At 52.4% G+C, this 17,143-nt stretch overlaps 1 protein-coding gene across 1 annotated transcript in view; it reads left to right on the top strand.

The window, feature by feature from the left end:
• Nucleotides 1-17,143, top strand: part of RIN3 (Ras and Rab interactor 3) — a gene marked incomplete at its 5' end in the record, with an annotated part of 127,042 nt that overhangs the window by 34,237 nt on the left and 75,662 nt on the right. The window contains one exon of the mRNA XM_080683757.1: nt 12,273-12,474. Coding sequence (XP_080539883.1) covers nt 12,273-12,474 — 202 coding nt within the window. The remainder of the gene's footprint in view (nt 1-12,272; nt 12,475-17,143) is intronic.

Genomic DNA, 17,143 nt, shown 5'->3' with positions numbered 1-17,143 from the left:
TGGTCTCTGGGCGAGAGAAACCCAGGGATCTTGGTCACACAGGATGGATCCGCCAAGGCCCCGTGTCAGCATTCAGCCTGTGGACCTCGGCTGGAGGCGTTTGCCATGTGTTTGCCACTATGTGTGTGAGAAAGTCTGATTCTGGACCGGCTGTTTCTCTCCCATCCCCACATGGCCGCCACGGTCAGCCGGGAGCTGTGGTTTTGGTCCTGAGTCCACCCACGGCTGGGCCAGAGGTGAAGCAGGCGGCAGCTGCGGCTCAGCTTCCACACGTCCAGGCAGAAGCATCTGGCAGAGAGGAAGCCACCGAGGAGCTGGCCTGGCCGCCCGCCTTCTCTCGGTCTGTTGCTGGGGCCGAGCCAGCCTGGCTTAGCAGAGAAGCCTTAGGTGGCGTCTGGCCAAGGTTCGGTGCGTCACGGAGCCATGGAATTCATTGTGCTGGAAGGACCGCCATCCCTGGTCTGGGCACGCTCAGTAACGGTGCAGAGCCCGGGGCAGACGTCATGGAGAGACCCTGACATTCTCTCTCTGACCAGCCTGCAGCATAACCATCTGGGCAGCTGCTGCCAATCACCTGGGTTCACCTGGAAACTCAACCTACCTGCCGCCTCAGGATCCTGTCCAACCGTCTCATTTTTCTGAAGAGGCCACTCACTGAACCTCGAGAGGGGGAGTGAGTTGCCCAAGGTCACTTAGTGAAGGACAGACCAGACCCAGGTCTCCTGAGACGGAGCTCAGTGCCATTTCCTTTGTGTCACACCCGTTCTGTGAGTGCCGCATGTGCCGTGTCACTACTCAGCTCTTACCTCCCTTCATTTCCACAATGCGATCCCCTCCAGTCCAACAACCGCGTATGGGGATGGTAGAGGACTCCAGGTAGGGGAACAATCGAGGCCAAGGGCAGCCTTAATCCCAATGGTGCTGCAGCTGGTCAGCTCCCAGGGACCTACTGTATCAGCTCAGGAATTTTGCAAGGTGCTTGTTAAACCATTGATAGCTTCATATCGGCCATGGTGGGAGTATTGACACCATGGGAATTGGCAAACACTCCACATCAGGGCTTATTCTTTTGGGTCCTAGACAAGTGCTTTACTGGCTCACCACTGATCCAAACCCAATGTTCCCACTGGTCTTCGGGTGTGCTTGCCCTCCAGACGTTCTCAGATCTCCTCCCTCACCAACTGGAATTCCTTCCCTGGGGCCTAGAGTCTTGACTTCCTCCATGAACTGTTCCCAAGCCTCCATCTCATCTAGTAGTTAGCATTGGCTAAGGGTCAGCTGCAGCTGGATCCTTTCCTTACACTCTCCCATTTGATCCACACACGACCTTTGAGGGAGGGGCACAGTCTCCCCGCTTACAGAGCAGGACACTTGAGGCACGGAAGGGCGGAGCGGCCGGCCTCTGTCATCACACCAGGGCCTCGGGAGTTCTCCAGCCCCAGATTCCTGCCACGCTGTTGTAGATCCCTGCCAGCATCTTCACCTGCAATCGGGAATTCCAGGGCATTGTTCCCTCTGGCACCGGCTGCTACTCCTGGCCCAAGTCCCGTGGCTGCCACAGGGCAGAAAAATGACCCGTGACTTCCCCTGGCTCGGCTCTGCTGACCTCTGTGGCAGCTCTTCTAGGATTTCTCAAAAAGTCCCTGGGGCTGATTCTTTGGTGGACTCGTCCTGATTACTTCCAACACTGGCCGCCAGGCTCCAGACTGAGTTGAGAACACCAAGGAAAAATAGCCCGAGTCATCTCCGAGAAATTGATGAGCTTGCTGCCTGAGAACCCCACGCCGTATCTGCTCGGCTGTGCCAGGCTCTGGGATCTGGGGACAGGTGTGTGTACGTGGGCATTTCATTTTGCTGTTTAATTAAATATTTCTAGCACAGCGAAATCTAGGGAAAAGCCTAACAACACCCTGAGTACCCATACGTCAGCTTTGTTCAATCCTATCTTTTGCCATATTGCCTCAGATCTTTTCAAAACTAGTAAATCGTTATAGAACTGGCTGAGGCCTCCTTCACACCCCTCCCCATCCCCGTTTCTCCCCTTCATCCCCCAGAGGGGCCACCATCCTGACTTTGGTGTGTGTACGCACCCACAATCAAGACACAGAACTGTTGTGTGTGTTTTTATACCTCATCTACATGGTTTTGTTCCTTCTGTGATTTGCTCCTGGCACTTAACATTAGGTTTTTGGGTTTGTTTGATTTAAAAATTTTTTCATTTGGCATGACTCCAGACTCCAAGAAGAGTTACAGGAATAGACCCGTGAATCCCCGTGTGGACACTCTTCACCCAGATTCACCAATTATATTAACACTAGAGGCCCGTTGCACGATATTCATGCAAGAATAGGCCTTCCTTCCCCTGGCTGCTGGTACTGCCTTCGCTCCGTCCGGAGCTGCCTTTCCGCCTTCCCGCCTTCCCATGCTGCCCAGAGGCCCCGAGCAGCTGGGGTGGTGCGGAACACCTGTGTCATCGCCATGACGATGACGCAAGTGTCCCACCCCGCCCCTGGCCACTCAGCACCTGCGTATGCAAATTAACCCGCCATCTTTGTTGGGTTAATTTGCATACTCCTGATTGGCTGGTGGGCGTTGCGAAGGTACAGTCAATTAGCATGTTTCTCTTTTATTAGTGTAGATTTTGCCACACCTGCTTGTTTTTTCTCTCTCGTTTATGTTTTCCTGAACCTTGTGAGAGAAAGAAGCAGGCTTCGTGCCCCTTTACTCCCATTTATTTCAGTGGGGATTTCCCAAACTCAAGAACATTCTCCTAGTAACCTCGGCACCAGGGTCAAAATCAGGAAATCAATGTGTGCTATAAACAGGATTTCGAGATGTAACAATGAGGCGTTGGTTTCTACCTCCTAGCAGCTGTGTGCCAGTCCAGGGTGGATGAGTCCCAGCCTGTTTCCCCTTCTCTGTGGATGGACATGGGTTGTTCCCAACCTCTCAGTGTGAGTGCTGCTGCAGTGACCATCCTTACGGTTGCCTTACACCAGGCATCCTCAAACTACGGCCCGCGGGTCACATGCAGCCCACCGAGGACATTTATCCGGCCCACTGGGTGCCGCTGCCTGTCCTGCTTAGCAGCCGACTTGTCCCGGGCCCGCAGTGCACATAGGAATTTGTTCATAGTTTTTTTTTTAAACTATAGTCCGGCCCTCCAATGGTCTGAGGGACAGTGAACTGGCCCCCTGTTTAAAAAGTTTGAGGACCCCTGCCTTACACTCTTGAGTGCATCCTGGGAGGGAGGCTGCTGGGGTCTGGGCTCCGGGGTCCCCATCTCGTAGATTTTGATAGGTTGTCTTCAGAGTAGGTGCAACCATTTTCATTCTTGGGGGTGCTTTACCCTCTGGGTGCTCCGATGGCTTTTAGGGGGCTGATGGATTCTCACCTCTCTCTGGCCAGTTCTTATGCTATTGCCATAGCAACAGGTGTTCCTGGGAGAAAAGGCATGACCATACACATGACTACCCCGGCTAGAATAACCATCTGTTTGAGGGGCTCTTGTGTGCTGGATGCTGCTTGATGCACCTTACAAGTGGCAGGCATTACCAGCTCCATTGTACCGATGAGAAACTGAGGCCTGGGAGGTCACAATGGCTGGGGCCCGCCGAGGGTCACAATGGCTGGGATGTGGCCGGGGTTGGTGTGAGAGCTAGTTCTTTATCTTCAGGTTGGCAGATTGTGTGAAATAAGCACCGAGTCTCTGACTGAATTTGCAGTGAGAGGATGTCAGCTGAGAGGTCAAGGCCTCTTCCTGGGACATCCCCCACCCCCGCTCCTGCCCCATCTTCTTGGTCCCTTCCCCTCTGTGCAGAGGGACTCGGTGAGCAGCATTGAGCATGGAGGAGAAGGGAGAGGATAAGGTTTGGGGGTGGCAGTGAGCGACTGTCCCCCTCACCTGGGAGGGAGGGCCGAGGCATGGCGTGGCCTCAGGCTCCAGGATCAGAGTCAGGCAACCCTCCTCCCCGGGCCACTGGATGGTCCTGTCCCAGCTTGAGAAAGAGGTGCCACTTCAAACTGGAGAGAGGGGCTGTGTCTGGTACTCACACTCCTTGCTCAGAGGGATCGGGCCACGCCTTAGCATGGACCACTGCAGCCTCGCCTGCCCCTGCTGGCCTGGAGCCCTGAGATCCTGGGGACCAGGCCTCTCCCTTGGTCTTATGGTGGCTGGAGGCCGGCCAGCTGAGGTCGGGGTGGTGCATGGGACGGAGGTGGCCTTTTCCCAGTTCTCCCCTTCCATCCCACACTCCCTGGGGGACTGCCAAGTCTGCACAAGGGGCCTCAGTTCTCTCCCCGGCGAGGCATCGTTGGAACTTCCTGAGCGGCTTCCCTGGGGCAGAGGTGGCCCCGAGCCGCATCCTCATAGCTGGGAAACCTCCTGCCTTCCTTTCAGACACGCAGCATCCAGGGGGCCCCACCCGGGGCTGCCCACTCGTGGCTCCGCCTCTGTGCTCAGCAGCCCCCTTGGATGCCTCACCACCCGGGGCAGAGCTTTCTCTTTTTCTCACTCACATGGCATAAGCCTGTGACGGGGACACAGGTACCAGGCCAGGAAGCCGGGGACACGCCATGCCAGTTTACTCCTTCCTTCCGGGGGCTAGTGAGAAAATCTCCCCCAGGAACCGGATGCTGAGTCCAGCCTGGTCCCTGCAGCCCCGGGCCAGGGGTCCCTGCGTGTCTGACCACTCGGCAGCTGGGCGGTGCAGCCTGGGTGTCAGAGGCTGCCCCCACTGCAGGTTCGAGCTAAATGCTCTGTTCCCAGGAGCAGAAGGAAAACTAGCCCTAGAACGATTTCTTTCTGGTGGAATTGCCCTAAAGCAGGGGTCCTCAAACTTTTTAAACAGGGGGCTAGTTCACTGTCCCTCAGACCGTTGGAGGGCCGGACTATAGTTTAAAAAAAAAAAAAACTATGAACAAATTCCTATGCGCACTGCGGGCCCGGGACGAGTCGGCTGCTAGGCATGACAGGCAGCAGCACCCGGTGGGCCGGATAAATGTCCTCGGCGGGCCACATGTGGCCCGCGGGCCGTAGTTTGAGGACGCCTGCCCTAAAGTTTCTGAGGCTTATTGTTTTTGCACCAACAGTGCCATTCATCAGCTGAGGCCCCGGGGCTGCCTCTGCAGGGCCCTGAGCAGGGTTTGGCTGCTGAGAAGGAAGGTGGTGTGGGTGTCGGGGTCACTGGTTCTGCCGGCAGATGACATATCCAGGGCCGTGTGGGCTCCGCGATGGTCCCTGGCAGTTAGCACTGACGTGGCCAGGCTGTTGTAGAACAGTAATCATGGCACTGAAATAGAGCCAGACCCGGTGCCAGCTCCGGGGATTCCCAGCTGTGCCATCCTGCCAGAGCCTGACGGCCACCATCATGGCCATGGGTACCATGCAGTCACAGGTGCGCACCCAGAGACTCAAGTCTCCCAAGTCAGCAGGTGCAGCTGCCGGCCCCGTTACCCGTCTTTGGCCGGGTCAGAGCAGGTGCCCCTGTCACTCTGTCTCCTCAGGGCTTCTCTGCTCCTGTGACCCAAGCGAGTACCAAACCTTCCCCACCTCAGCTGTTCCTTCTCTAACTTCTCCACTTGCTGCAGCCTTTGACACTTAGAGATCCTCTCCCCCCTCAGGTCCCGCAGCTGCCAAGTCACCTCCTAGGGGCCCTGCACAGGCCTTTGTTACGGCTGCCCCGGCCCCCGGGACAGGAGAACGCTGAGCGAAGTGGACAATTCCTGGAAAGCAGTATCTTAAGAGCCTTTGGCCTCTCCAGTGGTTTAGTCAGAGCCGCCACGATGGCCTCTATGGCACACGTCATTGCAAGGTTTCTGGGACAGCCAGCACCCGCTGGGCTCGCTGTGTCAAAGGGACCCTCCCAGGGTGTTTCTGTGCCAAAACAAACTGACGTCTTTTTGCATGTCAAGCCATGTGGCTCCCAGGCGCTTGAACTTGTGGGTTATCTCTGGGGCCAGATGTTATCGTGGGTATAAGCTGAGTGAAGCACACCGATGCATACCTCAGTCACTCTATCCAATGCGCTAGGTCCTAAAATCAAGGCTACCAAGTGGGAGAATCGTAGCAAGAGGAGAAAAAGGAGAATTTGAACTAGAAAAACAATACTTGACATTGACTATGATTGTGTGTGCTGAGCAAAGTACTTGAGAGACATCTTATCAGATCTGCACAACAACTTCCAGTAGGACTGTTATTATTAGTCTTTTTTTAAATGCTTAAGCTGAAACCCAGAGAGGTAAAGTAACTGGACAGAGATCACACAGCCTGGATTCAAACCTAAGGCCTCTATCAACAGCAGGCAGGCCTCTTCTGAACAGGCCTTCAAGGATGGGGCAAACTTGATCCCCAATAGTTTACTATAAAAAAAATTTAAAGAATTAATTTTTGTTTTCATGAAATCCTATGTAGGCATAGGAATTTTTGTGTTGTTTTTTTTTTTAATATATTTTATTGATATTTCACAGAGAGGAAGGGAGCGGGACAGAGAGCCAGAAACATCGATGAGAGAGAAACATCGATCAGCTGCCTCCTGCACACCTCCCACTGGGGATGTGCCCGCAACCAAGGTACATGCCCTTGACCGGAATCGAACCCGGGACCTTTCAGTCCGCAGGCTGACGCTCTATCCACTGAGCCAAACCGGTTTCGGCTACTATAAAAAAAATTTAAACGTACAGAAGAGTTGAAAGAATTTTGCAGTAAACACTCACTTACCTTGAACGTTTTTGTATATTTGCTTTATTACATATCTCTAGCCATCTACCTTTTTCTTGGTGTTCTTTTTTTGCATTTCAAAGAAAGTTTTGGGCACGCCCTGAATATGTTAGAATGCATATCATTAACTAGAGTCCAGTATTTAGCTATGGTTCCCTTTTATTGTTTTGGTGTAAAATTTACACATGATAAAATGTAAATACACATACTGAGTGTACCACTTGAACTTCATATAAATGGATTTATACAGCATGAATTTTCTTGCATCTGGCTCCTTTCACTCGGCATAAAGCTTTTGAGGGTCATCCATGAGGGGGTGTGTATCTGTAGTTCCGTATTTATTGCTGATCCCACTCTGCCACGTCCCAGCATCTGTTTGGCCATTCTCCCATCGAGGTTACCCCTGGACCAGTCTGAGGCTATTATGAATAAAGCCGCTGAGAGCACTTGGCTTCAGGTCTTTCGTTTGTTTTTTGTTAATCGTCACCCGAGGATATTTTCCCATTGATTTTTAGGGAGAGTGGAAGAGAGAGGGAAAGACAGAGAGAAACATCGATGTGAGAGAAACACATCGATTGGTTGCCTCCTGCACGAGCCCTGACCAAGGCCCGGGCCGGGGAGGAGCCTGCATCCAAGGTACATGCCCTTGACCAGAATCGAACCAGGACCCTGTGGTCTATCTGCTGACACTCTATCCACTGAGCCAAACTGGCAAGGGCATCCTCGGGTCTTTTAGTGGACATCCGCTTTCCTTTTTTCCTGGGTTTACATGTAGGCGTGGAATGTCTGGGCCAGGGGGCAAGTGTATGTTAAGGTTTGTAAAAAACTGCCTTTTCCCAAAGTGGTTGTGCCAATGTGCATTCTCCCCAGCAATGTACAAGAGTTCTGATTACATCCATCCTCCACCATGTGATGGTGGCAGGCTTTGCAATGTTAGCCATGCTGGTGGTTGGGACGCGGTATCTCATTGTGGTTTCAATTTGCATTTCCCTGATGACTAATGAGGTGAGCGCTCTCTCTCACCTGCTTCTTTTGGCCATTTGTATGTCTTCTTCTTTGAGGGCTCTCCCAATCTTTTGCCCATTTTATAAATTAATTTGCTTGTTCTCTGTTGCATGTATGCTTTGCAAATATTTTCTCCCCGCCTGTGGTTTGAGTATTCTTTTTCTGAAGGAGGTGTGTTGATGGGCACAAGTTTAAATTGCGATGCATCTAATTTATCCGTCTTTTCTTATATGGTTCTTGCTTTCTGGGTCCAATCCAATAAACCTTTGCCCACCCATCGGAGAGAATGTTGGAGGAGGTAATAGAGAACCTGCAGGAGCCCCAGGCGGTGAAGTGCAGCTTTTGCTGGGTGACGAAGAACAGCCCTTTGTAGGGGAGTCTGCAGGGAGGTGCTGTTCCGAAAAGGAATATCTTCAGTATTAGAGATTGGACTGATTCCTTAGGCAGTGTGCGCCATTGAAGGCTTCAGAGCAGTGGAGGGTGTGATTGCAGAGAGGGGTGGCACAGTCCCGGGGATGCTAGAGCCTGGGGCAGAGTTTCTTCTTGGTCACCTTGAAAGCAGTGCCTGCCCCCCTGCCAGGGAGCTGCGGGCCGGGGTGCAGGTTCACCTGTGTGGCTCCTTGAAGACTCTCCGGTCCCCACTAGGACGTAATGGGCCCATTTCTTGCCCAAGAAGCCTGGGGGTTGGCGTGGGCCAGTCGTTAGAGGGCAGCCCAGGGAAGGCGTCCACGTACCTGGGTTTGTTTATGTATGTATGTATGTATGTATGTATGTATGTATGTATTTATTTATTTATGGTTAATCCTCACCTAAGAATATTTTCCATTGTTTTTTAGAGAGAGTGGAAGGGAGGAGGAGAGACAGAGAGAGAGAAACATCCATGTGAGAGAGACACATCGATTGGTTGCCTCCTGCACACACTCCGACCAGGGCCGGGGATCAAGCCTGCCCTTGAGTGGAATCAAACCAGGGATCCTTCAGTCCGAGGCCCAACACTCTCTCCATAAGCCAAACCAGTTAGGGCTCCATGTACATGGGTTTAGAGCCAACTCTCCCAGAATCCTTACAAGGACCCCTGTCCTTCCCCATGCTGACCTCACCCCCTCCCTAGCTCCTGCCATCTCCCTGGCTTCCTTGCAGTTTTTTCTAGACCAGATAACATAAGCCCTGTGTCTGGACTCTCTTCCCCTCGATAGCACTGTTCATCATCTGACATACTCTAGGTCACTCATTGTCCTTGTCCATTGCCACCACCCCCACCCCCGCAGGAAGTGACTCCATCCTGGCTCATCCCTCCCCGGGGCCTCTCCCGACAGCAAATGCCAACCCTCATCACTGGTGCCCCTGGGCAACATCACAGGAACTCACAGGGCAAAGAGCCACCTCTTCCTGGCTCTATAACTAGGTTTTGGTATGTGTGTGTGTTTTTTAATCCTTTTGTTCTCTGCTCTAACCCATTGCCTAGACCAGCCTTGGGCAAACTACGGCCCGCGGGCCGGATCCGGCTGTTCTATCCGGTTCTCTTGCTCTCCCCTCCGCTCCTTTACTTTGAATTTATATTAGTTCACACAAACACTCCACCCATGCTTTTGTTTTGGCCCTCCGGTCCAGTTTAAGAACCCATTGTGGCCCTTGAGTCAAAAAGTTTGCCCACCCCTGGCCTAGACCAACATCTGGCACTTGCAGGCCCTCAGAAAATATTTGTAGTATGAATGAATGCGAGGCAAACCCCCTCATTTCTCCCAGGGGTCACCCAGGGCCACTCAGCCAATGGAGGAATCTTCCCAGCCACCCCCTGCCCATTGCACAGATGAGGAGATTGAGACCCTGAGAGGGACCGGACTTGCCTAGTTTGTGGCAGAGCAGAAAGAAGCCTGTAGCTCTAGCCCCAGCTGCCATTAGAGTGCTAATTGCGCCCCTCCCCCCGCTTCCCCTCCTCTCCCCCCTCCCCCCGCCTGGAGGCCCTGGGCCCAGGGAGGAGATTTGAAGATGATCATCAAGCCTTTTGATGCCAGAAGATATTTTTGGTTTTCAAGGGGGCGGGGTTAGAGGAAACTAATGGCCCCCGAAGTGCTTGTTTTCTGGGTAATGCTGGCTCCTGTGATTTAACTTCTCTCCCAGAGGAGATGCTGCAGCCACACTTCAGGGCTTGGGGAGAGGTTACATCAACATCAGCTGGGCCGCCCCAGTCTTGAGCTCCAAATGAGACCCACCAGGCCCCAATTTCACAGCCTGTGGACACCCCGGGACTGCCCTGCTGCCCCCACGCCCCCAGCCCCATGGTGCCCGCTACTGCCTGGGACACTCCTGTTGTCCTGGTAACCTGGCACCATCTTCTGTGTGGACCCAGAGGGAAATCCCTAAATACCCACGTGCACACACAGCATCCATGAGAGGGAGGGCCTCTCGGAGGCTTTGGGGGTGCGGGCGGCAGAGGAGGAGTTTTAGCACAGTGACCCTCATACCTCACATCTGCCTGCTCAGGTCTCTGCAAAACCCACCTGCTTAACACAGCACAGCTCTGCTGGACCGTTTAATCCCGCACTTCCCAGGGCCCCCTCCCCTCCCCCCCCAACCACCACCAGGACTCCACCCTCCTCTTTAGGAAATGCTGTTCCCTTATCAGGACTTCTGGGTCCTGCTGCCCTCTGACCCCTCCCCACGCCCCAGGATGGAAGTGGCTCCATCCTGGCTCATCCCTCCCCCCGGGCCTCTCCCAACAGCAAATGCCAACCCTGATCACGGGGGACCCTGGGCAGCATCACAGGAACTCACAGGGCCAAGAGCCACACCTTCCTGGCTTCATACCTAACAACCCCCTTTGGTCTGATTAAGGCTTCACCCCTGCAGACTTAGTCCCTCCCTCAGGTAGGATGCAAACAGACCACGCAGCCCACCTGACTCCGGGTTTGAGGCCCTCAGATGCCTCCCTCCTTTTCTAGAATCAGAGTGTGGGGGTGGGGGTTGCTCTGGGCAGGGTCCAAGATCTCTTAAACTGGACCTCTGCTTTGGTTTTGCTGTTTCTTAAGCCTGAGACTCTCCTCCTTCCCCCACCCTGGCCTGTCACGTCCTCCTGGTGGCGGCAGGGACGCTGACTGGGAGGCGGCACGAGAGACACTTCTGGAAATGTCTGTATCAGAGCGTCCAACAGGTGGAACACGAGCCTCATATGTAGTTTTAGATTCTCTAGTAGCCATATTTAAAAGGCAAAAAGAAATCAGTGGAATTCATTTTACTAATGTTTTATTTAACCCAGTATATCTAAATGATTATCATTTCAGAATATAATCAACGTAAGTTATTATTAATGTGCTAATTACAGTGTGTTTTTTTTTCATATCAATAGTGTTCAAAACCCTGTGTGCAGGTCTCAGCTCAGACCACCCACTTTTTTTTTTTTTTAATAACTGTGTACATTCCATATTAGTTTGTATTCGTTTCAGGTGTACAGCATCGTGGTGAGACAATCACGTACTTTACAAAGTGTTCCCCCCAATATTTCCAGTACCCACCTGGCACCATACATAGTTATTACAGTATCATTGACTATATTCCCTGTGCTGTACTTCACGTCCCTGTGACTATTTTGAAACTACCAATCTGTACGCCTCAATCCCTCCACCTTTTCACCCAGTGCCCTAAACTCCCAGCCCCCAAACCACCCTTCTTTAAAAATATATTTTTGAATTGATTTCAGAGAGGAAGGGAGAGGGAGCAAGAGATAGAAACATCAATGATGAGAAAGAATCATTGATCAGCTACCTCCTGCACGCCCCACCCTGGGGATTAAGCTTGCAGCCTGGGCATGTGCCCTGACCGGGAATCGAGCCACAACCTCCTGGTTCATAGGTTGACGTGCAACCACCGAGCCCCGTGGGCCGAGCTTGACCACCCATTTTTCAGAGCTCAGTTCCCACATGTAGCTGCGGTATCGGACAGCACAATTTTCTGTCTTGATCTGGGCTGTAGCCAGAATGTGTCTAACTGTATGCTAGAGACTTGTGCATTTCACTGTGTGTAAGCTCCATGTTCGTTAAAAAGGTTTTTAAAATCCTGTTCAGAGTTCTGCTCATCCCTCCCCCAGGCCTCTGAACCCACCCTGGGTTGGGATTAGCTACTTCCCTCACATTGTGTTTCTGTGATGTTCACTCCAGTGTTGTCCGACAGCTGGTTGTTTCTATGTATGATTAACCCATCCTATATAATAAAAGCCTAATATGCAAATCAACCAAATGGCAGAACAACCTTCTGGAACAACCTCCCAGAACAACCTTCCGGAACGACCAGTGGGCCGGGGGCGGGGCCATGAGCGGCTGCCGAGGTTCGAGGGGCTGTGAAGGCCTATTACCCTTGCAAGAATTTTGTGCATCGGGCCTCTAGCTTTGTTATAAGCACCCAAAGGTGAAGAGTTCATTCATTTCTAACTCCCTCGAGGGCCACTGGCTTCCTAGATGCTAAATAAGTCAGCAGGTTGCATTGAACCCCCATTGGTTCTAAACCCCTCTCCGTGGGGCTGCAGAATCGGCTGACCATTTGATTCTGTTTTCAGTCCTAGTCCAGAGGTTGATAAAAGAGAGGAAGAGGAGGAGGAAGACGGCATGGGGCCTTGTCCGCCAGTCACCCCGAAGAACTGCCTTGCTCCCCGGGGCATCAGCGTCCTGGAGAAACTCGTCAAAACGTGCCCGGTGTGGCTGCAGCTGGGCCTGGGCCGGGTGGAGGCGGCCAGGATCCTGCACCGGGAGGCGGCTGGGGTGAGTCGGGGGTCTCCCCATCGCGTGGTCAGTGGGGCAGGTACAGCTACAGGGAGCTACGCATTAGCTTTCCTTGCTTATGTTTATTAGCTTCACAACCAGGGTGGTTTTTCCAGAACTCAGGAGTGAGTGGGGACTGGTGGGAGGGCTGGTTTCTGTTTGGAGAGCAAGTGTCCCCCCTGAAGAGCAGGGCGGGTGTGGCTGGTGTGGGCCCTCTGGGTATTGGGGCGCCGGAGGCAGCACTGACACTTCGAGAACTAAGCCAGGTGTCTGGGGACTAGAGAGAAGCAGACAGACCTGAGAAATCATCTTACATACCGTATTTACACATGAAAGTAGGGGCTGTGTGATGGGGCCACAAGATTTCTTTGGAATCCGGCTCGGTGAGTTGGGCAAGTGCTTACATTTGCTGAGTCTCACTTTCCCCCTTTGAGATGGAGCCATGAATAGCACTTTCCTTTCAGTAGGGTAAACCCCACACCGGGAGATGGGCAGGTGGGCAGGAAGGATGAGTCAGCGCTCACCCAGTGCCACCCCTTTACCCACCCCACGCAGTTTCTCTTACATGCCCCTTCCCTTTTAAAAAGAATGTACAGTTAATTTGTTTAATTATAAAAGGGATATGCGTGTTCACTGTAAAAAAAATCAAACTGGACAAAATTGATAAAATAAAAAGGAGTATCTTACAAAGTTCTTTGCCACCAGTTTTATTTTTTTTCAGCTAACCGAGTTCCTACAAGTCTTTTTGTTTTTGGTTTTTTTTTCACGAGGTGAAATTCAGTTAACATAAAAGTAGCCATTTTCAAATGCACAATTTAACACACTCACAACGTTGTGTAGCCACCACCTCTACCTAGTTCCAAACATTGCATCACCCCAAGATGAACCCCTTAGCCCTTAGCAGTCGGTCACTCCCCATTCCTCCCTCCCCAGGCCCCAGCAACCACCAGTCCGCTCCCAGAAGTCGTTTTTGCTAGAAGCACAGGTGTAGCTCTCCAGCCCTTTTCCATGGAGAGTCCCACGTCGATGACGGCTCGTGTGCACTAAGTACTACTTCCTGTCCCATGCACTCGTCTAAGTTCTTCCCGTGAATCCGCACAGTTTGTCCTCGCAGCGGCCCTCTGGGGCAGGAAGGACTATTCTGCCCATTTCACAGGTGAGGTAACTGAGATACACAGTTGAGTGACTTCCCCCGGGCGACACAGGGAGTGAGGCCCACGCTGGCGTTTGAACCCAGGCCATCTGGGTGCTCCTGTGCTGTACATGTACAGCGCACACATGTCTTATGTGACGCAGGCGGAATCGTACTTTTGCTGTTCCTACCTTCCGTGTAGCCTGTGGTGCTGCGCTGTGTCCGGGGCAGAGACCATGCTCATTAATTCATGGGCTGAGTTAGTCAGTGGACTCATTCTCACCTTGGACGAGGTAAAATCCATCGGGTTGGCAGTGGTACCTAAAAATAGGAATTCCTGCTGCGTATGGGGCCTTCAGCCAAGTCCCAGGGTTGGAGCCGATGCCCCTTCTGTTATCTGCTCTGACCTTCCTCCCCACTCTGCCCCAGGAGCTGCTGTATTTTCAAGCAGAAGCAAAGCCCTAAGCTCATGCTCTGCATAAAAGATTGGCCAGCCTTACCCAACGTTGCTCTTTGCCTGCCTGATCTTATTCATCCTCACAGCGATTTGTCTCTGTTATCAGTGTCTCCATTTCCAGGTAAGGAAATGAAGGCACAGAGACCTGACCTCAGTTGCCTGAGCTCACACAGCTAGAGGAGCAGAGCCTGCATGGCATGGTCTTCAGGGATGCTGGGAAACCCTTTGCTGTATAACGTCACCCCCACCGAACTGTCCAAAATCCCGCCCCCCAGTGTCATGCCTTCAGTGTTTTAAAGATGCAGATACTGTGTGGGTGGTCCTCAGGCTGTGAGAGCTCATAGGGTCATCCAGGGTCACCTGGACCCACTCCTCCTGGCACCAATGAGAGACAGTGCTTCATCCAGTCTGGGGCCCGTGGTAAAGAGATTGGAGATCCAGGCCCCTTTTCCCCAAATATCTCTGTGACCTTGACCATGTCCACCCCTTTCACCACTTCCCGTCTCCCCTTCCTGCAGCCTGCTTCTCTCTGATAAGGTGGGAACATATTGGCCCAATTTTTATTTTTTTGTGTGTGTGTATCGAGAAACAAGGCAATCAAAAACCCACCTTTATTCATTCTGCACCCAAGTGGTGTTTTTGTGTGTTCGTTTTATTTTTAGAAGTTTTAGATGTATGGAAAAGTGGCAAAGAGAGTACAGAGGGTTCCCTTATAGTTCCCTCACCCGGTTTCTCTTGCTGACGTCTAACATTAGTAGGGCACATTTGTCACAATGAGTGAACCAAGACTGATACACCCGTATCAACGAAAGCCCACCGTGTATTCAGATCCCCTCAGCTTTAGCCTAATGTCCTTGCTCTGGGCCAGGATCCCTCCCAGGGCACCATGTACTCATCCTGTCTCCTTGTCAGCATGTCACATGGCTGTGACAGTTCCTCAGACTTTGTTTTTGACGACCTTGACAGTTTTGAGGAGCACTGGTCGGACATTTTGTAGAATGCCCCTCAGCGGGGAGTCGTCCGACGGTTAGACTGGGGTTATTCTCATCATCTCAGTACTAGCAACATGATTCGTCACTGTTGATGTTGACCTTGGTCACCTGGCTAAGACCAGTATGTGTCACTTCCTCCGCTGCAAGGTTGCTCCTCTCCCCTTCCATACTGTCCTCTTCCGAAGGAAGTCACTTGCACAGCCCACACTTAGGAAAAAGTCACACTCCACCTCTTTGAGTAGCTACATAAATTATTTGCAATTCTTCTGCCTAAGACGTGTGTCTCTTCTTCCCCGTTTACTTATTTATTCAGTCATTGACTTATACCAGTATGGACTCTGGATATTTATTTTATGCTTGCGGTGACAATCCAATACTACTTTCATTATTTTCTTGCTCAAAGTACTCCAGCGTTGGCCACTGGGAGTCTCTCCGCTGGCTCCTGTGTCTCTTTGACATGCCCCCATTGTGTTTGGTTTGGTTTGCTCATTGGTTTTTTGGAGCTCTCCCTTACTTTCTGTCACTACAAGATGCTCCAGGCTTATCTTGTGTGTTCTTGTGTGTTCTTATTAATCCTCACCCAAGGATATTTTTCCATTGATTTTCTTTTTTTTTTAAGAGAGAATGGAAGGGAGGGGGAGAGATAGAGAGAAACATCAATGTGAGAGAGACACATTGATTGGTTGCCTCCCGCACATGCCTGAACCAGGGCCGAGGACTGAATCTGCAACCCAGGTATGTGCCCTTGACCAGAATTGAACCTGGGACCCTTTAGTCCTTAGGCCAGTGTTCTATCCACTGAGCCAAACCAGCCAGGGCTCTCATATTTTTTTGCCCCAGTTCTAGAACCAACCATTTCCCCAAGGAGCCTTCATTCCTTTTATTGGAGAACTAGAGGCCCGGTGCACGAAATTCATGCACGGGGGGCGGGGGTGTCTCACAACCCTCTGCACCCTCTCCAATCTGGGATCCCTCTCACAATCCAGGATTGCTGGCTCCCAACCGCTCACCTGCCTGCCTGCCTGATTGCCCCTAACTGCTTCTGCCTGCCAGCCTGATTGACCCCCTAACCACTCCCCTGCCAGCCTGATCGACACCTAACTTCTCCCCTGCTGGCCCGATTGCCCCTAACTGCCCTCCCCTGCCAGCCTGATTGATGCCTAACTTCTTCCCTGCCGACCCAATTGCCCCTAATTGCCCTCTCCTGCTGGCCTGGTCGCCCCTAACTGTCCTCCCCTGAAGGCCTGGTCGCCCCCAACTGCCCTCCCCTGCTGGCCCGGTCACCTTCAACTGCCCTCCCTTGCCAGCCTGGTCACCCCTAACTGCCCTCCCCTGCTGGCCTGGTCGCCCCCAACTGCCCTCCTCTGCCAGCCTGGTCACCCCTAACTGCCCTCCCCTGCAGGCTTGATCGCCCCCAACTGCCCTCCCTTGTAGGCCTGGTCCCTCCCATCTTGTGGCGGCCATCTTGTGTCCACATGGGGGCAGCCATCTTTTGTGTTGGAGTGATGGTCAATTTGCATATTACTCTTTTATTAGATAGGATAGAGCAGGGGTGGGCAAACTTTTTGACTCGAGGGCCACAATGGGTTCTTAAACTGGACCGGAGGACCGGAACAAAAGCATGGATGGAGTGTTTGTGTGAACTAATACAAATTCAAAGTAAAGGAGTGGAGGGGAGAGCAAGAGAACCGGATAGAACAGCTGGATCCGGCCCGCGGGCCGTAGTTTGCCCACGGCTGGGATAGAGGCCTGGTGCATGGGTGGGGGACAGCTGGTTTGCCCTGAAGGGTGTCCCGGATCAGGGTGGGGGTTCCCTTGGGGCGTGAGGCAGCCTGGGCGAGGGTCCTGTGGTGGTTTGCAGGCTGGCCATGTCCCCCGGCGACCCACGCGGCGGCCCTGGTATCTTGGATTTATTTATCTTCTATAATTGAAACTTTGTTGCCTTGAGTGGAGCCAAGCCTCCTGCTCGCTCTGTGGGCACAACCATTTTTTTGGGATTTATTTATCTTTTATAATTGAAACTTGGTAGCCTTAAGCGGAGGCCTGGGCCGGCCAGGGTGTGCAGAAAGCTTGGCTTCCTCCATTGCC

This window comes from Plecotus auritus, assembly GCF_963455305.1.
Source record: "Plecotus auritus genome assembly, chromosome: 1".
NCBI classification, from domain to species: domain Eukaryota; kingdom Metazoa; phylum Chordata; class Mammalia; order Chiroptera; family Vespertilionidae; genus Plecotus; species Plecotus auritus.
The sequence above is the reverse complement of the archived record's forward strand: the minus strand, read 5'-3'. Positions and strand labels throughout refer to the sequence as shown.